At 42.2% G+C, this 23,338-nt stretch overlaps 1 protein-coding gene across 1 annotated transcript in view; it reads right to left on the reverse strand.

Moving 5' to 3' along the window:
• The window catches only part of neurl4 (neuralized E3 ubiquitin protein ligase 4), a gene marked incomplete at its 5' end in the record, with an annotated part of 128,137 nt that overhangs the window by 94,764 nt on the left and 10,035 nt on the right, over positions 1 to 23,338 (reverse strand). The window contains 6 exon segments of the mRNA XM_084311773.1: positions 5,135 to 5,207; positions 5,589 to 5,677; positions 6,202 to 6,313; positions 10,267 to 10,688; positions 14,786 to 14,887; positions 17,429 to 17,960. Coding sequence (XP_084167899.1) covers positions 5,135 to 5,207; positions 5,589 to 5,677; positions 6,202 to 6,313; positions 10,267 to 10,688; positions 14,786 to 14,887; positions 17,429 to 17,960 — 1,330 coding nt within the window.

The raw sequence follows: 23,338 nt of genomic DNA on the forward strand, positions 1-23,338 counted from the left end.
GTTACCCTGAACACTGCGCCTCCATCAGCAGCCGACCCCCCCCCCCCCATTGCCGAGGCTTGTGAGCTGGTGTTGTTATTACCAGCATCAAACCTCGCATAGAAGGTATTGAGGTCGTTTGCTAAGGAGATGTCACTGTTCAGTTTGAGGGAGGCGCCTTTGTAGTCTGTCATCGTTTTGAGCCCCTGCCACATAGCTCTAGAGTCAGCTTGTTCAAACTGGAGTTCAATTTTATCCCTGTAGCGCCGTTTGGCCTCTGACACTGTCCTCCTTACGTTGTGTTGCGCCACCTTGTGGTCATTCATGTTGCCTGCCACTAGGCCGTCATTGTATGCTTTGGTGCGCTCTCTCAGAGCTTCACGGACGGATTTGTCTACCCAGGGTTTTTGATTTGGGTAAACTTTCATTTTGGTAGTGGGGATTGTTTCTTTCACCCTAGTACAGACATAGTCCAGCACTGTCTCCGTGTAGGCATTAATGTTATCTGTGTCGCGGAATACAATCCAGTCTGTGTTGTGAAACACTGACCGGATCGTGTCCTCTGACGTCACATCCCATTTCTGCACCTCTCGCGAGACTACGGGAGTACTTTTAATTCTTTGTCTGTACTTTGGTGTAAGGAAAATGGATGCGTGATCTGACTTGCCAAAGCCACTATCAGAATGAGCCTTGTAGCCACCTTTAAATTGCGTGTAACAGTGATCTAGGATGTTACCGCCTCTGGTGTTGCAAGTCACATGCTGGTAGAAATCAGGCAATACCTTTCTCAGATTGGCGCTATTGAAATCTCCCAGTACTAAAATGGCGGCGTTAACGTTCGTCGCTTGTATACTATTTACCTCGTCATGGAGTCTGGAGAGCGCGGCGTTGTTGTTGGCTTGCGGTGGAATATACACTCCGACCAGGACGATCGCCGTTAACTCCCTCGGGAGGAAGAAAGGACGACACTTGATGGTTATATATTCCAGTTCTGGGGAGCAGTGGTTGGATAATTCCTTCACATTCGTTGGATCACTCCAATTTTTGTTAAACATGAAGGCAATACCTCCACCACGTTGTTTACCGGACTCTGATTGTGTCCGATCCTTCCTATGGATAAAGAAGTGATCCGCTGGTTGAATCGCGTGATCTGGAACCTCCGGTGTTAGCCATGTTTCGGTGAAGCAAAGGACATTGCAGTCCCTAACGTCTCTTTGATATTGAATCCTTGCTCGGATGTCATCCAGTTTATTGTCTATTGATTGTACATTGGCTAGCAATATACTGGGAAGTGGTGTACGGTGTCGTCTGGATCTCAGCCTGTTTCGGATCCCAGCCCTTTTTCCTCGACGTCTTTTCCTGGGGTCTAGGAACAAAGGATCTGGTCCTAGTCTCCGGAGGATTTCTTCCGGCCATTGATGTGGTTCGGAAAGTTGATCCAGCGAGTAATCCAGTTGGTAAGTTTCCCGTAATCCAATGTCTATGAGTGACTGACGGTCATATACATTAAATGCACCAACAGTTGGTACGCACAAAACTCTAAAAACTGTATCGCGTTGGATCCATACACGTATCGATTTTTTCGAATGGTGATCAGGAATTGGAATATACCAGTTGGATACCATCTGATGTCAGGTAAGGACTCTATGTTATCAGTAGTAGGATAATCAGAGTAAGTTTGATGAAGTTATAAGCTGTTTTGTGAAATGTCTTCTTTCGGTTTCACTGTAAAAGTCCGTGAGGAAATCAACGGAGCGATTATCAGTGCGCGGCCGTAATGTGCGTGCGTGCACGTATAATATTGATCATCTAGCGTTTATTTGAAAACGATTCATAAAAAGGCCGACGAATATCAACGTTGTGGAATATTCCACTAAAAGACGATTTTCATAGAATGCTCCAGAATGAGCTGTTTTTTATATCAAAACGGGGGCTTTTCTAACTGCTCTGAAACGGCAACGACGCGATAAAAAAACAATCTGCCTTCACAGCACTGACTGGAAAATAGTCTTTGATAATGCGATGGGCAGATTAGACACATAGCCATAATTTAAAACATAGATTAGGCGATATTAACGTTAACATTGGCGCCGATGGTGGCATTCAAGCGGTAAAACGGAAAACCAGGCGTGGCGCTGAAAGTGTTAAAGGGGAACTATTTTACTATTTCTTTCACTGTTTGGGCACTTTTACACAATTCCTGTGAGTTTATGGAACACCTCTGTAATTATATATTTTTTTTAATTCATTGTTTTGTATTTCTAATCAAGTACTCAAAAACAGCATTTTTCTACCTCAAGATCTCGAGCTGTTTTGAGCCTGGGCACCTAAACCACTGCGACGCGGCGCCGGCGCCTGAACATTAACACTTTGGTTGCCTTGGGTTAAATTCATGATATACCATAGGGTGCCGGCTCTATTTGTCTATGGAGAAGTACCCCTTCTTTGCATGGCTATAACTTTTTAAATTCTATTGCTACATTGCCATTATTAGGGCCCATTCAAAGTCCTATATGTATTGTTCATTGTGTAGCAACGTTAAACTTTTTCATTCACATATTCATAGTAAAGTATGGTCTAATGTATAAGTATGTTTTCATCTCTTTCAGCAGCTTTCTCCAGAACGTGATCTATAGCCCCAAATGCATTATATTGATGATGCAATACAGTTTTATGGCAATCAGCGCGATATAAAAAATTCCGTGGGCAGCATTATACCAATCATCTAATGTGGGTCAAATGTTGATAATAGCAGTTAGTATCGAAGACGGTAACGTTACACGCTAAAACTCACCCCAGTCTCCGCGCGCCGTTGGGCGATCATCGTAGAGTAGAAATCTTATCATTATGGGATGTAGATTTACCCGGTCCATCTCCAGCTTGTATAATGGTATATACGTCCAAATCATGTTGTTTATCGAGTTATTGGCAATCGATCAATGTGTATTGTGACGAGCTAGAATGCCGGGACCTATAGCGAGTGCCCGGAAGTAATACGGACGTCCAGCACAACCTCTATGCCACTTCCTGTTTAAGCGATTGCGCCGATCGGCCACCAGATGGCGCTCCTGAACCGCCAGAGAGCTCAGTGGGTCCTCCTGGTGGATCTCAGGCCAGCGGAGGGGACATATGAATCCGATCGCAGATTTTTGAAATATTGATATAAGGACGCTGTACAGCGTCCTCCGGCAACTTGAGCATGGCCGGCAATGACGTCTAAACACGTTTCCTGGCAGCCAAAGTGTTAACATGCAGCGGTGTCTTTCTGACATCACTAATCATCACATTTTCAGATGACTCAGTTCAGTGAGGGTGAATATTGTGAGAGGAGAATTGGAAGAATGCGCCAATATGAGAATTAGAGACATAGATCATATTAATATAAGTCCACATAGCTAGGAAACAATGCTAAACACTGAAAAAGGCCATTTATAAGATAGTTCCCCTTTATTTTTGTGATTGTGTGTGAAGGGTGGACTAGCAAAGTAAGAATTTCATTGTACGGAGAAATAAATATCTTGAATCTTGAAAACAGTCTCATTACTGACGTAGGAGATGACCTGAGGCTCAGTGGGCGCCGGAGCGCGACACTGAAACACCGCTAAGGTCAAGGACTCCATTACCACCAGGGCCACCCTTGCTAAGAAAAAACAAATGCAATTCCCTCTACTCTGGTCTCCCGGACAAAACCATCCTCCCCCTCCAGCGCACTGCTGCCAGGCTGGTCTCAGGCACCAGAATGAGGGACCACATCTCCCCAGTACTTGTCTCTTTCCACTGGCTCCCTCCACTGGCTCCCAGTGAGGAAGAGAATCAACTTTAAAATTCTGCTATTCACCTTCAAAGCCCTCAATGGTCTCGGTCCGGCCTACATTGAGGAACTCTTGGTCCAACCCATCAGCTCCAGGTCCCTTAGATCGAATGACCAACTGTGTCTGAGGGTCCCGCGGGCCAAACTGGTGAAAAAAGGGTTTCCGGGCCTTTGCAGTGATGCCATGACTGTGGAATAAGCTCCCTCTCAAGATCAAGTCTGCCAACACTGTACAGACATTCAAGTTCAAGACCTTGCTTAAAACCCACATTTTCGGTCTGGATGATCACTGAGTTACTTTGCTGTTGTGCTGTGTGTCTGAGGTGTTCTTATGTTCTCTGTCTGTCCATCTGCCTGGTTCCGTTTTCTTTGTCCTGTCCATTTATTCGTATTCTTTTTTCCCCGGGCTGCGCCCCGGACCGATGTAAAAATTGGCTGGGGGGCGCATTATAAATGCAAATATCATATCAAATGGTTACACGCATTACACTGTGCGGCACTTTAGATTAAAATAAAGAGCTTTGATGAAACGGCATCTTGTGTTACAACCATGTCGATGTCGCCATTCCTTCCAGGGCTTCTTCCCAGCAGGTCATCTCACTCCGCGCACAATGAGGATGTGATCATTAGTAAGAAATATACGGTGATGCAGACGGTGTTGGGTGTCTTTATCCCCACTAGGCCTCCACAGTAACGTCAGTCACTCCATCCAGCCACTAGGAGCTCTACAGCAGTGGTTCTCAACTGGTCTAGCCTCGGGACCCAACATTTTCCTTAGTCATTAAGTCGCGATCCAAATGTTTTAACCACTATGATTTATAAAAAAAATAAAAATTGCAGTAATACACAATCTTTCATGCACTGTTAAAAACATGAAATAAACACAAAAAAGTGCAACAAAAGTGCAACAAGGGCTAAAAACCCAATGAAATAAAATAATAATAAATAATATATCCTTCTTAGTAGACTTCTTAGCTTAACATCCCAGGGAACTAATGGGATAACTGGGGATGTTGTTTGCTCCTGACAAGAGTCTCAAAGTCTGGGGTGATGGTAGACAAAGCAACTCTGAGGTCATGCTCAATGTCCAATCTGTTCCTCTGCTTTGTCTTCAGCTGGACCAGAGCTGGGAAGCCACTTTCACAAAGATAGGTAGTGCAAAAAAATAAATACATTAATTTTTTTATATATACACATCCGCGACCCACTCAAAATGGCCCTGCGACCCACCAGTTGAGAAACACTGCTCCACAGTAACATCAGTCCCTCCATCCAGCCACTAGGCCTCCACAGCCTGCAGCATCAACACCTTCTACACACTGATAAGCAGCCTGGATCGCTCACCTTGGTCGATGCCGTTGATGTAGAAGTGGAGTGCGCCGCTGGCCTTACGCATCAGACCTATGTGATCACCCTCCTAGAGGGAGAGAGAGAGGGAGAGAAAGAGACAGAGAGAGAGGAAGAGAAAGAGAGGGATAGAAAGAGAGAAAGTGAGAGGAAGATAATTGAATACAAATTGAATGTAATTGAAAAGAGAGGGGGGAGAAAAAGAGGGGGGGAAACAGAGATGAGAAGGGAGTAGATATATGGAGAGAAAAAGTGTGAGTGAGTGAGTGAGTGAGTGAGTGTAAGAGTGAGAGTGAGAGTGAGAGTGAGAGTGAGAGTGAGAGTGAGAGAGAGAGAGACGGTAATTTGTGGTAAACTTGGACTGGGCTGTATGGTAACGTAGGGCCAACAGGTGATAACTGTAGAGTACTGGTAGTCGTTGGCATGGATCACAGGCTGTAATGCGACTCACCTGCAGTTCATCCAGGCTGAATTCACAGTATTCCCTACGGGTCCCTTTTCCGTTGGTCAGGATCCCACAGCCACTCATCATGATTGTACCTGCAAAACAAGCCCGACAAAAGCAGGAATTGTAAACCACACACTCAAAACACCATCGAGCACTAGAGCCCGTGCGGAGGGGAAATAGCGTAACACGAACCACTTAGGAACTACTTCAAAAGTGCAACGAGCAATAGTTCCTGTTCTCCGGGAATGCTAATGTGTTTGGCGTCTGTCTCTTGTGTTACTTGGAGATGCACGGACTGGTACTTTTCACTGCCAATACCAATATGGACCCGTCTCAAACCCGCCCTCTTTTCTTGATCCTCCAAATCACAACCAAAGCGACAGTGGTGATTGGAGGATCAAGAAAAGAGGGCGGGTTTGAGATAGTCAATTCGGAGAGTCAATTCGGAGAGAGTCCTTCACTTTAAAGGTGCTATAGATTACATTTGTATGTAGAGTAATCATTTAAAAAAGAGTGAGTGAGTATTACCCGAGCGCAGGTTGGTCATGGTTGCAGGGTAGTGAGTGAGTTACCTGAGCGCAGGTTGGTCATGGTTGCAGGGTAGTGAGTGAGTTACCTGAGCGCAGGTTGGTCATGGTTGCAGGGTAGTCCAGGTTGTTTGGGTTGTGCGTAGTCACTCCTATCTCTATGGAACCCGACCACTTGTCCACCAGCTTATCGATGCGGATCTGAGGAAGGAAACGCAGTTCTTTTACATACGCACTGACAACAGGGCTCTTTATTATTCATGACAGTCTGACCAAAATAAATAAATGAAAGGTTTATGTGCCGCCTCGAGCACTCGGAGAGATGAATATTATTAATTCAATTATCCAGCCCCCAGAGGCATTACCATATGGAGATTAGAGAGGATGTATGATAGCATGTACAATAATGCTGTAGATATATATTTATTCTTACCATGTGCATATATATATATTATATATATATATATATATATATATACTGTATATATATATCTCCACATCCGCCTGTACATACCTGCATATAAATCTTTTTACATATCTGTAGATACTATATCTATATAGTATATACATATCCCTTACTAGTATGAGTACTACCCAGTGTTGTAATACTCAAGTCCAGGACTTGTGACTCGACTTGGACTTGAGCATTGATGACTCGGACCCGAGCATTGACTGCATTCGGACTCGGAAGGTGCAGACGAGGACTTGTTCATTTATTTTATGTAATAGGCCCTAATCATTTGGCATAAGATATTGATGGCTAGTGCATTTGTTTGGCTATTGTCAAAAAGTAAACGAACTCAAAATGATGACCGCTGTGTCATTTATGTTTAATGTAGACCTTTTTTTATTTGTATGTCAGCTCTTTGACTGCCAGAGTGGAGTGGACTCAACCTTGATGACTTGGAATCGTACTCGGGTAATGGGGAATCAACTCAGGCTCCTCTTTGGTGACTCGAACACTGGGGACTCTCGACTCGACCTCGAGATTTAGTGACTCGACTACAACACTGGTACTACCATAGTGTCTTTATACCTGTATCACTGTACATATTAATACTACAACCCTGTACATCTGATTAGCACTATTACTCAGTAGTACTAATTTGTATATATTATATAGACCTGTTCGCTGTTTACAAACATACCTTGTTCGAGCCAATCAGCAATACCAACTGAGTCACGTGACGTGACTAAGTTTCCCCCTTACCTGCGCGAGCTGCCGCGCTAAAAAAAAGTACGACAGGGCTCTATGGAGAAACCGTGACACTCCCCTGACTAAAAGTTGTTTCAAACGAAAAAGGTTGGATGTCATTTAGCCTTTCACCTTTTACATATCTAGTTTTGGCATGGATTGATTGTTTAGATCGCTAGCATGGCCAACATAGAATATAATAGAAATACTTTAACACTTTGGTCGCCAGGCTTATATTCACAATAAACCATCCCACGCCAGCTCTATTGGTCTATGGAGAAGTTCCCCTTCTTTGCAGGGCTATAACTTTTTAAATTGTATTGCTAAATTGACATTACTATGGCCCATTCAACGTCAAGTATCTATTGTTCAGGGTGTAGCAACGTTATACTTTTTCATTCACATATTCATACTAAAATACGGTCTAAGTATAAGTATGTTTTTATCGTTTTCTGCAGCATTCTCCAGAACGTGATTTATAGCCCTAAATGCATTATATTGATGATCAAATACAGTTTGATAGCAATCTGCGCAAGATAAAAATTTTCAAATGGACGTGCTTCTAGAAGTTACTACTTATCATCTGATGTTGACCGGATGGGGGGGGGGGGGGGTCGTTTATAATTCCGTGGCCAACGTATAGTGTGGGTGATATGATCATTAGAGCAGTTTGTATCGAACACGTTAAAAAATAACGCTGAAACTTACCGTAGCTTCCTCGTAGCGTTGGGCGATGAGCGTGGAGCAGAAATATTCCTATTATGGGATGTAGAAATATGCGATCCATCTCCAGGTTGTATAATAGTATATACGTCCAAATCATGTTGTTTATCGAGTTATTGGTAACGGATTGCTATCCATTGTGTCTAGCTCGAGTCCTGGGACTATTAGCGAGTGATCGGACCGAATTGGAATGAGCACCAGCTTCCGTTTCCTGTTTCCGGTTTGGGCGATCCGCCGATCGGCCACCAGATGGCGCTCTTGAACCGTTGGAGAGTTGAAAGGGGATCAACAGTAGATCTCAAGTCTCCAGGGGAGAAATATGATTGCGATCACAGATTTTTGAAATATTGATATCAAAGACGTGGTACCATGTCTTTGGCAGAATGAGCATGGCGGGGAATGACGTGATAAGGCGTTTTTGGCGACCAAAGTGTTAATCATCCCGAGGGAAATTTGGCAAATATTAACAAATGCAAATACTGTAGTCTTGCCCCGTTGTTCTGACCAGGATTACGTTCCCTTTGCCTCCTTGATGCACGCGATCACGGAGTCTGACGTATACAGCGAACAGGTCTATATATCACCTGTATATTGGATATTACTATTGCACTTTACTCTTACATTTGCACTCTGGTTGGATGCTAAACCTATTTTCGTTGTACTATACTTGTGCTGTATGATGACAATACATAAGGTGAAAATAAATAATACCTCTTAGATGCTTAAGTAGTTGGGATGGGTTAAATGCAGAGGACAACTTCTCATTATATGCAAAGATTTACTTAGCAATAAAGATGTTCCGATTTTAAAGATCTGCTATGAAAAAAGAAAAAGTTGTACTTAACCCTGTTGAACCCTGTTTTCTGCATGCACACAAAGAAATTAGGTCCGACTCTTAACCACCAAAACCTGCACGGACTACAATGTATGACCTATATCATTAGGATACCTTGTGTATACTGTACCTTGTGCATACTGTTTACCTTTAGTCATAGTATATATCAGCTGCACCTTTGTTTACACCGTTTATTTTTCTCATATTTTTATATTTACACAAATCACACATAAATGGTCATTTTAACTTTATTAGTTATTTTCTAGGGTCCCAATTTTCTACAAATAATTTTATAAAACTTTGCAGGGACAATGCATATTGATTAATATTCAATATTTTACCAAGCCAGTATAACATTCCCCCGAGCAAGATGTTACTAACAACCTTGGTGACAAGTAATGTATTTATGTATGTATTGAGACTAACGTATAATACAACAGATAGGGCATACAGACCCTCATCTGCACCTTTGTTTACGGTTTTATTATATTGTTTACACTGTTTATTTTTCTCATATTTGTATATTCAGAGTTAACTATATTGTTTACACGGTTTATTTCTCATATTTTTATATTCAGAGTTAACTATATTGTTTACACTGTTTATTTTTCTCATATTTTTATATTCAGAGTTAACTATATTGTTTACATCGTTTATTTTTCTTATATTTTTATATTCAGGGTTAACTACATTGTTTACACGGTTTATTTTTCTCATATCTTTATATTCAGATTTAATTGTATTGCCTATATTTATGTCTTTCTACTATTACCCTGCCCATACCTGTACCTCGCCTCCCCCTGCTGCTATTTTCTTGTGTAGGACGTTTCTGAACGAGCATGCAACCGCACAGACCTACGGCCCTACCTGCACATGCGTCCGACAAAACGACCCTGCCAGATCGTCCGTGACTGAGCGAATGAGTGACTGACTGGCTGGGTGAATTTTATAAAATTATTATGGCTGTCAAAATTAATGCTTTAACTCTGGAGATTAATTTTAATTTATTAAAGCATTAAAATAAATTAATCTCGATTAATCTATGGAGTGAAAAATCTTCAATCTTAGCGCCGCGGATATAAGAAAGAGGTCTAGCTGAGTCAATGTTGATGGTTTTGTTGAACATTTGTATTTCACAGGAGAGAAACTGTATTCAAAGAAAGCTATTAAAATAGTCTTTGAATCTAAATATACTTTCTTTGTGTTGATTTTACATTCATTCCATGATTTTACTCAAGTAAATATCTGTTACAAGCTTCGGTCTTAAGTAGAAAAATGCGATTTTTAATCTAGATTAATTACAGAAAATTGTGAGATTAATTAGTTAATTTTTTTAATCTATTGACAGCACAAAAAATTGTATAAAATGAAATCAGCATGGAGGAGCGTGATTGGCCGCACCTCAAACATCTCGTTGTGTCGCAGCGGGCGATTGGTCATGACCACGCCGTTGTTGAACTCGTCCAGCGGCCTCCGCCGCTCCGCCGTCTTGTTGTTGTTGCTCAGCTTGATCAACGTGCCACACTTCTCGTGGAACAGCAGCGCGTCATTGGTGGTCATCATCCCTAGTCCCACCCCTCCGTTCCCAGCGGGGCTATGATTGGTGGTGTTCCCGCCTCCTCCTGACCGACCGTCTCCGCTGTCGCTGTTGACCGCGCCTCCTCCACTGCTGCTGTTCCCTCGGTCTGTCCTGGAGGAGTCTGTCCCTGTTGTTGTTGTTGTTCCTCCCCCTCCCACGTCTCCCCCTCCACCATCGTCTTCCGAGCGATAGAGCGACACTATTGCGTTGTTGAAGACGTCGAAGAGCTGGTGTTCTGTCAGAACTGCAAAGGGTTAAAGAGAAACGAGAGGAGGGTTAAGACACCTAGATCCAGAACCCACAGAGCAGCCTTCACTGTTCAAATTCATTCCATCTTAACTCATTCGGGGGCCAAACACGAGATAAGTCGGGTTAACTCGCCATGCGCTGGGTGCCAGACCCGAGATTTCTGGGGTTTTGGTTGTTATTTCTTTTATTCGATATTTCCCTTCATAATTCATCCATCCAGCCTGATGTTATCATTGGGAATGGGTCTGAGATCGCAAATGGGCCGAGCTGCGGCATGCGGGCGGGGTCTAAATACTCCGGCAAGACAAGCGGTTATAACTGATTACTGACTTTAACCCCCCCCCCCCCCTGTTCAAGTTCAATGCTGGATTACGTTGGAAACACGATCGCGATCAGTATTTGGAATGGCGATCAGATAATTGGATTATTCTTTTTGCAGTACATCATAGACAAGGTAAAGACTATATCAGGGTTAGAAATTAACAGGGGCTTGGGGCAAAATGCCCTCAAATTTACCAAATGCCCTCGAAAATCAGTTAGGGGGGCAAAAAAAGCCCCCGACAGTTTACCATATATATATATATATATATATATATATATATATATACATATACATACAGGAAACAAAATAAGCACCCGCAAAGCGCCAATGGCGGGCAGATTTGAACAAAATAGTCATAAAGGACAGTTGCCTTTTTTGCAGCCCTCAATCTCTCCTTGTTTACACTGCTTGCACTGTAACGTTACGCCCGATTAGCTAACTTAGCTTAATAACGTTAATGAGTTATAAATATGTGGAACCATATAGAAGGAGTAAGCCGGCCGCTAAAAAGAAAACCCACCGCGGCTTTCTCAGACGAAAAGGATGAGTGGGACCACCTGACAAAAGAAAGTTTCCAGAGCAGTGGAAGTTTGAAGATAGTTTCAAGAGACTGGCTAGGCTACAGTATGATGCGGGGGCGGTAGACAGTGGTGAGTTGTTAACTTGTTCCGAGTACAAATACGTGAGTCCTCTGCTGTGGTTGTGACGAGTATCCTTTATTAGCTTAACTCCGTAGCAACATCACACAGGTGTATCTCTATCGCCCCTCCCGTACCTGCCCCTTGACCGAGTACGGTGGCCTGTACACTCTGTCGTATAACGCAAATGCACACACATTAACATAACACCACAGTCATCGGTAGTAAATCAATGAGATTGTGGACTCTGATGAGGACATGATTGAGGAGGTTTAAATTAGGTTTACAAAACCTTCACATTTTATTATGTTCTGTTAAATCCTGCAAAGAGGCTAGAGTGAGGAGTCTGATGATTAGGTTAGGTTACATTAGGTTACAATTTAAGCTTAAGATTGACTTGTATTGATTAATCAATCATCAATCAATATATTAAAATAATTTGCTTAAAATGTTACTCTGGCCTCTTATTTAAGTGTGTATTCTTTATCTACTTGAACGTAATACCCACCTGAAATGTACTGAATTTTTTTATATATATGAGACACAAATTCGTTTTAGAATTTTTGGCTGGTAAAAAAATCTGCCTGGCTAGTAGTGTGCAAAGAGCAGTTTGCGTGGATGTTTTTCTCAGCGGGACGAAGACTGTAAAGAAATACAGCGCTTTGCACCACCAGGACAGCCGCAGCCACAAAATGAGGTCATTAATTGAGTTGTATTTTTTAAATGATAAGGATGTTTAATAACCTTTTTCATCATAAAAGTTCAGTGCCCCCGAAATACAAAAAAAGCCCCCGAAAATCAATTAAGGGGGGCAAAAAAAGCCCTGAAAAAAAAAAGTAAATTTCTAACCCTGGACTATATGTTATCAATCTTGCGTTGATCCGATAATTCTTCCCCCGCGATCGGAGCATGTGTCTGTAATGTACTGTGTAGCGTATTCCGTTGGTGACGATCGAAGCATAGAAAAACGACCCACCCCCACCCTTTCATGCATGCATGATGAAACATAATACCGATAATCTAGCGTTAATTTCAGATTCATTATTGATGCAGGCGAGAAATGGCACGATTTATAATGAAATGCAGTAAAACGCTGTTTGGCGTAGTTTCCTGGGATTACACAGAATCACTCAAACTATACTCATAATCACCACGGTATAAAACGGAAATGTATGGATGAAAGAATTATCTGTTTTTTGCATCTTGACCAGAAGAAACTCAATGACAATCGACTATGTTATTAAAAGGGCTGTCTTAAATACCGATGGCACGAGCTTCGAACATAAAAAATAAATCGAAGTTATAAAAAAATAATAATAATAATAATAATAAAGATTTAATTTTTTCTCCAATCTTGCGCCTCCATTCCAACAAAAGTAAGCGGCGCCTTCCCGCCTCCATTCCAATTAAACGAAAGTAAGCGGCGCCTCGACTCCACCGCTCTACAACAAGCACGTGGAGATGATCTGTGTTGAAAACAACAAGGACATGTGTAGCAGACATGTCGACGAAGAAGCGAAGCAATGCCGTTTGTTATTTAAGACTATGTCGGACAGATTTGTGTTCATTGTGGTGCTTTTTTAAAGTGTCTTGACCCATATAAATATATGTCTTAATAAAACGTGCTTAATTAAGTCGAATTCTGCCTTTGTCTTTGTCATGTCGTTGGCTGTGAGAGCAGCCCCACTGCACCCAGGCAGTGCAGCCGAGTGAAACCTTGTTGGCTGCGTCACAGTCACGAAAGGGGCTACTTATTTAATTAATCCAATCCACTTTATTTATAGAGCACATTTAAAAACAACAAAGTTTACCAAAGTCCCACAACATAAGATAAAAAAAAATTATCATTTTATTTTTTTCCTTTCTCGAAGCTTCGAATTAAAATCAAAGCTCGGCCCCGAAGCTTCGATTGCCAAAAAAAGCTTCGAAGGTCAGCCCTAGTTATTAGATCCATAGCTATAATATTTTATATAGTTTTAGCACTGCAAACACCGGCATTTATCCCCATTGAACAAAGCGCTGGCACACACGGCCATATACGCCCACAGCGACCTCTGGCGTCCAATGAGTTCATTCATACTCAATAAAATACACAGTAGTTCAACTTATTTACAGTGAGATCTTACATTCACAAGTGTCATAGTGTGTTGATGAATACAGAAACAGCAGACAATCAGAAGAACTAAGACCACATTTAAAAAACAACTGAATATTGTGGCGACCTGACTGGTCATTAAGGTTCTAAACCGACCCATAGACACTAGAGTGTCCAGTTTCAGAGTTTCCTGCAGGGTATTCCATGAGGTAGGGGCAGAGAAGCCTAAAGCAGATCTACCAAGTTCAGTACAAACTCTAGGCACTCTAGTGTAGGACAATGACTGGATCGTGTACGACAGGGTCCAGAGGTCCATTCCAATAAAGGAGTAATATCATTTGGACAGTCTCTAATTATGGCTTCATAAAGAAGCAGATTCCAATCCAATCATCATTCGTGAGTGAGTGGTCTTTGCAAGAATGAGTCGATCACTCTTTGAGCGGTCACATGACAACTCGAGGACAACCTCAAGGTGACTGATTAGATATTTGCTGATGTTGTTGTGGATATAAAACATGTAATTCAGTGTTAGTCTGGTGAACGTGGGTGAAATTAAAGGAATCATTCAAACATTCCAGCAGTGGTTGCTTGAACATTCCAACTTTCAAAGCCTAATGGCAGGCACAAATTAAACAACGCTTCACACTTCATCAAAGATCACAACAAAGAAACTATAAAAGAAGGAAGGGTCATCTCACGTCAGAATACCAGCGTTCTATGCTCAGCTTGGTGCCAGTTCTATTGCAGTCTGTATTAAGATTCTAAATATGCCAGCTATCTGAGGAAATATACATCAACCAATATATGAAACGTTAGATAGTTAACAAAGCAACAAATTGCAGATGATTCTGACCTGTTTAAATGACATAAACAAGGAGACGGCTGATCCCATTTAACTCAAATGTCGGGCGAACAGAAGGTTTCCACACTTGGCACCAATGTGTGTTCATGAGCAAGACAGTGACGTGATGACCCTTCCTTCTTTTATAGTGTCTTCTCTATCCGTTCTTAGTGTGTGGTTAGTGGATGATGCTCACATTGCCCCCCGGGTCCATCAGTGTCCGTCTTACCAGTCGGCTCGGGCTCCAGGTTGTTGGGGAACTTGTCTGGTCTGCTGTGGCTGCAGCTGAGCTCAGGCACTGGATGAAAGCAGAGACCGTGAGGATGAGATATACTGAATATATATAATTAGGGATGTCTGATATTATCGGCCGATATTGGCATTCAAATATGATATCGGAAATTATCGGTATCGGTTTTCAAAAAAAAATTTTTTTTTTTTTTTTTTTTTTACATTTATTTAACCTTTATTTACCCAGGCAAGCAAGTAAGAACAAATTCTGATTTTTATTTATTGTCAAAAGTATGCATAATGTTGTGTTAATTACACGACAAGAGATATGTAATGTTAATTACCTGAAATTATTCCGTTTTTTGGGGGGGGAAACCCTGCATATATCGGTATCGGTTGATATCGGTATCGGAAATTAAGAGTTGGACAATATCGGTATATCGGTAAAAAAGCCAATATCGAGCATCCCTATATATAATATATATAATCTGTATATCTGCGTATAATCCTTCTATATACCTACTTGTACACCTGCATATAACCCATATAGTGTATGATAACATGTACAATAATGCTGTATATACAGTAAATATACATATATATTTACAGCATATATATATATACATACATGTACCCATATCTATCCGAATATACCTGCATATAATCCTTCTATATACCTACTTATACACCTGCATATAACCCATATAACTCTGTATGATAGCATGTACAATAGTGATGTATACAGTATATACATTTATATTTACTGCATATACATGTATATATATACACATGTACCCATATCTGTCTGAATACACCTGCATGATATAATCCTTCTATATACCTACTTATACACCTGCATATAACCCATATAACTCTATGATAGCATGTACAATAATGCTGTATATAATGTTTATTTTTTTTTTTACATTTATTTAACCTTTATTTACCCAGGCAAGCAAGTAAGAACAAATTCTGATTTTTATTTATTGTCAAAAGTATGCATAATGTTGTGTTAATTACACGACAAGAGATATGTAATGTTAATTACCTGAAATTATTCCGTTTTTTGGGGGGGGAAACCCTGCATATATCGGTATCGGTTGATATCGGTATCGGAAATTAAGAGTTGGACAATATCGGTATATCGGTAAAAAAGCCAATATCGAGCATCCCTATATATAATATATATAATCTGTATATCTGCGTATAATCCTTCTATATACCTACTTGTACACCTGCATATAACCCATATAGTGTATGATAACATGTACAATAATGCTGTATATACAGTAAATATACATATATATTTACAGCATATATATATATACATACATGTACCCATATCTATCCGAATATACCTGCATATAATCCTTCTATATACCTACTTATACACCTGCATATAACCCATATAACTCTGTATGATAGCATGTACAATAGTGATGTATACAGTATATACATTTATATTTACTGCATATACATGTATATATATACACATGTACCCATATCTGTCTGAATACACCTGCATGATATAATCCTTCTATATACCTACTTATACACCTGCATATAACCCATATAACTCTATGATAGCATGTACAATAATGCTGTATATAATGTTTATTCTTACCATGTATCTATACACATCTGTCTACATACCTGCATATAATCTTTGTTACATATCTGTAGATACTATATCTATATCTGTACATATCCCTTACCTACTCTTACTAGTTACGCTGCTGGCCAGTATGACTTACTACCATAGTGTCTTTATACCTGTATCACATTAATACTACAACTCTGTACATACAGTACATCTGATTAGCACTACATTTAGTAGTAATAATTTATATATTGTATACCCAGTTTAATCACCTCTACATTGTATATGGCTGTTACACTTTACTGCTACATTTGCACTCTGGTTGGATGCCAAACTTCTTTTCGTTGTACTGTATGTGTGTGCTGTATAATGACAATACATTTTAAACTAATCTAATTATGCCGAATTGGACTGAACAAGAGAAAACTCTCCCAACAGCGATGTAAGAAACTAAATTGTGACCAACTCTTCTGGCTGGGCATGATCATCTCGGTGTAATCCATAAAAGGCTATGGCCTGAATTCTAGATCCTAAAATGTGAATGACACAAATGTAAAACATACTTGTGCTGTTTAATGACAATACATTTATTTTTTGTCTAATCCAGGGATTCTCAAACTTTTTTATACCATGACCCCATTTTATTTAGGATTTCTTTTGGCGACCCCAGGGGTGTATCGCGTAATTTCAACGTGGAATTAAGGAATATCAAAATAAAAGCACACGTTGTTGAACTTGATCATGCATATTTATTAGAACATTTAATTACAGCATTATCAATACACATTTATAAAACGAGGCATATTTAGCCAAAATATGTTGTAAAAAGAATTATTGATTTCTTTTTTTTACTTGCCAATGTCACCTACCCACGACCCCACTTTGGGTGACGACCCGTAGTTTGAGAACCGCTGGTCTAATCTAAAATGACCGCTGACCCCTGACCCGAGCGCACCACACCATCAGTTGAAATCCCCCCCCCCCCAAAATAACCACTCCAGCACCTACCTTCATTGGCATTCAGCGTTCCATTCATGGCCGCCACGTTCACCAGCACCGCCATCCCCCCGTCCTCTCGGACCCCACACACCACAAGCTCCTCCTCCTCCTCTTCATCCTCCTCTTCGTCCCTCTCCCTCTCCGTCTCCCTGTCAGTCTCCCTGTCCATTGTCTCTCGCTCGGCGGAGACCGCCGGCGGCTCGCAGCTCACCACCGTCACCTGGGTGCACTTGCCGTACAGGTCCACCACGGCCCAGAGTCGGGGCGGCAGGCCGCCGGCGGCCGCACCGCAGTCCTGCCCGTTCACCCAGAGGTGGAGCTCCCCGGCCGCGCTGCGCTGGATGCCCACACGGTCGCCCTCCGCCAGCTGGTCCAGGTCGCGGCCGTACTCCTCCAGGACCGAGCGGCCGTCCCGCAGCACAGAGCAGCCGGACACGATCCAGGAGCCGCCCTTCAGGCCCGTGGCGCTGCTGGGGAAGTCCAACGCCGCCGGGTCCAGTGCCGTCACGCCGATCTCGATGGAGCCGCTCCACGAGTTAACCTGGGGGGGAGAGGAGAGGAGGAGGGGTTAAGTGATGAGTTAACCTGGGGGGGAGAGGAGAGGAGAAGGGGTTAAGTGATGAGTTAACCTGAGAGGAGAAGGGGTTAAGTGATGAGTTAACCTGAGAGGAGAGGAGAAGGGGTTAAGTGATAAGTTAACCTGAGAGGAGAGGAGAAGGGGTTAAGTGATGAGTTAACCTGGGGGGGAGAGGAGAGGAGAAGGGGTTAAGTGATGAGTTAACCTGAGAGGAGAGGAGAGGAGAGGAGAGGAGAAGGGGTTAAGCAATGAGTTAACCTGAGAGGAGAGGAGAGGAGAGGAGAAGGGGTTAAGTGATGAGTCAACCTGAGAAGAGAGGAGAGGAGGAGGGGTTAAGTGATGAGTTAACCTGGGGGGAGAGGAGAGGAGAAGGGGTTAAGTGATGAGTTAACCTGAGAGGAGAGGAGAAGGGGTTAAGCGATGAGTTAACAAGTGAGTGAGTGAGTGAGTGAGAAGACTGAACTTCTCATCATCGGCACCAAAACCACCCTCACCAGATCCGGACCCAGCACACTCACCATCAACGACTCCACCATCACCCCCTCCCCCCTAGTCCGAAACCTTGGTGTCCTCCTTGACCCCACCCTCTCTTTTGACCCCCACGTCCGCTCCATCGTAAAAATATCCTACTTTCACCTCCGCAACATCGCAAAAATCCATCACTGCCTCTCCCCCCCGCTGCTGAATCCCTCATTCACGCCTTCATCTCCTCCCGCCTGGACTACTGCAACTCCCTCCTCACTGGTATCACCTCCCGCTCCCTCCATAAACTGCAAATGGTCCAAAATTCAGCCGCCCGCCTCCTCACTAACACCCGGTCCCGCGAACACATCACTCCTGTCCTCCACTGGCTCCCGATCAAACACAGCATAAACTTCAAAACACTACTCCTCACCTTCAAAGCCCTCCACAGCCTGGCCCCCCCCTACCTGACTGATCTCCTTCTCCCCTACCGCCCCACCCGTTCCCTCCGGTCCTCCTCCACTGCCTCCCTCACTGTCCCGACATCCAAGCTTAAAAACTTCGGAGATCGGGCCTTCTCTCGTACTGCACCCCGACTCTGGAACTCCCTCCCCCAGTCCATCAAGTTTTCAAGTTTCAGAGACTCCCCTACACTCTCCACCTTCAAAGCTCACCTCAAAACCCACCTGTTCTCCCTTGCCTTCAACCCCCCCCCACCCTTAAACCCCCCCCTCCCCTCCAACCTGATTGATGTCTGTCTCCAGTCTTTTTTGTGCTTTCATGCTGTCTCCCCTGTTCCCCCCATGGTCTCATGTTCCTTTTGTTTTTGTTTCTTTGTTGTTTCTTTGTTTTTGTTTCTCTGCTTTCGTTTCTTTGTTTGTACTCTTGCTCCCGACTACTGTCAGCGACTTCGGGTTACTGAGAAGCGCTATATAAATTAAATGAATTATTATTAACCTGAGAGAGGAGAGGAGAAGGGGTTAAGCCAGTGATTCCCAACCCGGGGTCCGCCAGGGGGCGCAGGGGGTCCGCCAGACCACAGATGATTTGAGTTCCCCCCTTTTTTCTCTTTTTTTTTTTCTTTTTTTTTTTTTTAGATAAATATTTAATTAGCATATTTTTATCATCAGAAGCATGAATAGTCTCTCCACTACAATAAAAAATAAAGATAAATAAATAAACATCTAGACATGATTTTTGAACGTTAACAGTAGGCTACCGGGTAGCCGCTAAAACGCGAATCAGTTGACTGTATCACTTTCTGTAGCTAGCCTAGCACGCTAGTTAACTTTCTCGGCTCGTCTGCAGTCAGCCGCCAGAGGCGAAAATGTGTGACAAACGAAAAGGAGATGACGGCAGCTCATCTGCAAAAAAAGTTAGGACCTACAGCAATCGCGAAAATTACATCACCATGGGCTTCACTGAGGGACCAGACAAACGACCTGAGTGTGTGATTTGTGGAGAAAAGTTGGCAAACTCGAGCCTGAAGCCCAGCAAGCTGAAGAGACATCAGGCGTCTAAGCACCCAGAAACCGTTGGGAAGGATCCAGACTTTTTTCGGAGGAAAGAACAGTCTCTCAAGGCGAACAAGCCTGTTGATGTTAGAGTAGCGTGGAGCAGGGGTGGCAGTGATTTACAGAAGGCTACCGAAGCCTCCTTTGAGTGTTCGTTTTAATTGCAAAAGCAAAGAAACCGCACAATATTGGCGAGCAGCTCATCAAACCAGCCTGCATCAAAATGGTTTAGAAACTGTGCGGCCCACAGGTGGCGGATAAACTAAAATCAGTACCACTCTCGAACAATGTAGTGAAAGACCGAATTGATAAGATGTCAAGTGATTGCGAGCAGCAGCTGTCAGAAAAGCTTAGAAAGGGTCCATTTGCCATACAACTTGATGAAACTACAACTGTTGCAGACGAGGCTGTGCTCATCGTTTATGTGCAATATATCGAAAATGAGGATCTGAAGCAGGACATTCTCATGTCAGTCAACCTTACTACCACCACTTGAGGTGAGGATATTTTTACTGCAGTGGATTCTTACTTCATTCAACATAAATGCAAACCGTTCACCATTAGGGCCTGATTTGAGAGGATGAATACAGGATTTGAATATTGGCCAACATTTTGAAATACATATGGTGCAAGTAGGGCTGGGCGATATTATATAAATATCGGGTACAGTTCATTAACGATACACTTTTTAAACGTATCGTGGATATCGTGATGTTTTGCCCAAGAGGCTTGTGTCGCGTCAATCTGGTCCACACGTTGACACTTTTGAACAGCGCCGCCCCACACACACACTACTGCATCAAAAGTTACTACTTATGATAACAAAGGCATTCGTTTTGTGGCATTAACGTTATATAGTTACACTTTCAATAACATCAGCGTATTTACATAGCAACGACCGAGGTCGACCTAGATATAGCAAGCATTAGTCGTTCATATCTCAGCCCGTGCTGACTCAGTTGTGCCCATTCTGCGGTCTGTTAATAACGTTTTCAATCAGACAGATGTATGGAAAGGCTTTTATTATAACATCCGTTGCAGTAAAATCATTATGCCTCCAGTCATTTAGTCATCCTGCGTAGCTAGAAGCTAAACGTCGGCCGCGGCGAGCTACTGCTGCCATTGTTGTTGTCATTGAGCTCTCCAATGGCGGAAGTAAAAAATGAATACGCGCTTGCCGATTGGTGCTAAGAACAGCAGGGCGGGTGCAAGCGATGAGACGTAATTGGCAGACGCGACTGTCAATCAAAATGATTCTGTTTGCCGACTGAATGAATGAAAACGTTATTAACAGATTGCAGCATGGGTACAATACAGTACAGCTCAATACAACAACAGTCAACAGTGGACTGGAGGATGCAGACCAGAGAAAGACTTTTGTCTTGTTTACATCAGGGTCCCCCATTTTCAATTCATCATATTTCATATCTAAATCATATAATATATCATTGCTAAATATATGCAATATATAATCTAATAATCCAATAATCTAAATCTAATATATAATATAAAAATGCTAAATGCATGGGTATTTTATTTTGTCTTTAATGTTAGCTTGCAAACTCAAATACTGTCTTGGTAAGCCTCATAATGAATTGTTTGGGGAAAAAAAGAAAAACATTGTGATGCGTATCGTGTATCGCCGAAAGGTCAGAAAATATCGTGATATCATATTTAGGCCATATCGCCCAGCCCTAGTGCAAGATTAGATTTGTTGATTGAAGGCACAAGTCAAAGAAGCATAGTGGGTCTAATTATGATGCATATGCCTGTGTATAAGCAGTTTGTTATTAAAATGACAAAAAAAAGTTTTAAAATGACAAAAAAAAGTATTTTATGGTATTTTATTAGGAGGGGGGTCCAGGAATTTCATCAGAGATGTTTGGGGGTCCCTGGGGGAAAAAAGGTTGGGAACCCCTGGGTTAAGCGATGAGTTAACCTGAGAGGAGAGGGGAGGATAGGTTAAGTGATTAGTTAACCTGGGGGGGAGAGGAGAGGAGGAGGGGTTAAGTGATGAGTTAACCTGGGGGGAGAGGAGAGGAGGAGGGGTTAAATAATTGAGTTAACCTGGGCAGAGGGGAAGGGGTTAAATTTAGGGATGCTTGGCCGAAACCGATACTGAAAATAGGAAACAGTTGGCCGAAAACCGAATGCCGAAAGGCCGAAAATGATTCATAGAATAGAATTTTTTTTTACCAATGTTGTTCAGCTACCTGATTATGGAAAAATATATGATTATGGCAAAACTTAACTTAAATAATAAATAATCACGATTATGGGTCCATAAAACATTTATTCAGCACTTCTGAATGCATACAGTACATTAATTCCAAGTCAAGTGGCGGACATCTGTGCTCTACTGAGCGCACCTTTCTAGTCCGCAGATGAATGTGCTCTCTTGACTTTGGCACAGTAGACGTGCGATGTGTATTCTCGAGAATGATAATAATAATAATGCTCTTCAGATTATATTATCAACAACAGACAGCGTCAATGTGAGAAACACAATCCCCCCCCTCTTAAGTTAACCGCGACGGGCATATAGTAAATAAGGATATAAAGCATGTTAAAGACGCATTTATTGGACGCGTTGCGCGCTGAGTTTACATAGAAACAGCGCGACACATAGAAACAGCGCGCATGTAATGACTGAAGCCACGTTTTGATGACATCATCACAACAACACGCGTTAGGTTACAGGTTGTTTCTGTTTCGGTGAAAAAACTCTTTCGGCCGAAAGCCGAAAGGCCATTTTTGGTCATTGACTCATTTTCGGCCGAAAACTTTCGGTGGCCGAAATTTCGGTGCATCCCTAGTTAAATTGTAAATAGATTGTATTTATATAGCAGCTTTTATCCAAATACCGTATGCTTTACAACTCAAGTTCAAGTTGTTTTATTTGTCACACATAAGGTACATACATTACAGTGAAATGCTTGGTTGACCCTCCTGAAATTGTGCTTCATACAGTAAAAAGTAAAAGAATAAAGACCAAACACTATACAAAACAAAGAATTCACAAAATGCAAAAACAAAATGCTAAATGAGGTAGAGAGGTAGTGCAAATATTTAGTAATAGATAAATGATGGTGTAGTGTTAAAGGAACACTCCAACATTTTGGGAAATTAGCTTATTTAACATATTTGTGAAGGAAGGGTGAAGCTGCATTTACAACACAAGACTAAATGAGAGCAACACGTCATGCGGCACAATAATCGCTTTATCTCGATTATCTTGTTTTCATGATCGTGGGAGGCTAAATCATAATTGAAATTAATGAATCGATTAATCGTTCAGTCCTAGAAGAGGGGCGACAGACACTTAACCCTCAATTGCTCCCGATGAGCAGGTTGACACCTTGCATG

This window comes from Notolepis coatsorum (assembly GCF_963971535.1).
Source record: "Notolepis coatsorum genome assembly, chromosome: 4".
NCBI classification, from domain to species: Eukaryota; Metazoa; Chordata; class Actinopteri; order Aulopiformes; family Paralepididae; genus Notolepis; species Notolepis coatsorum.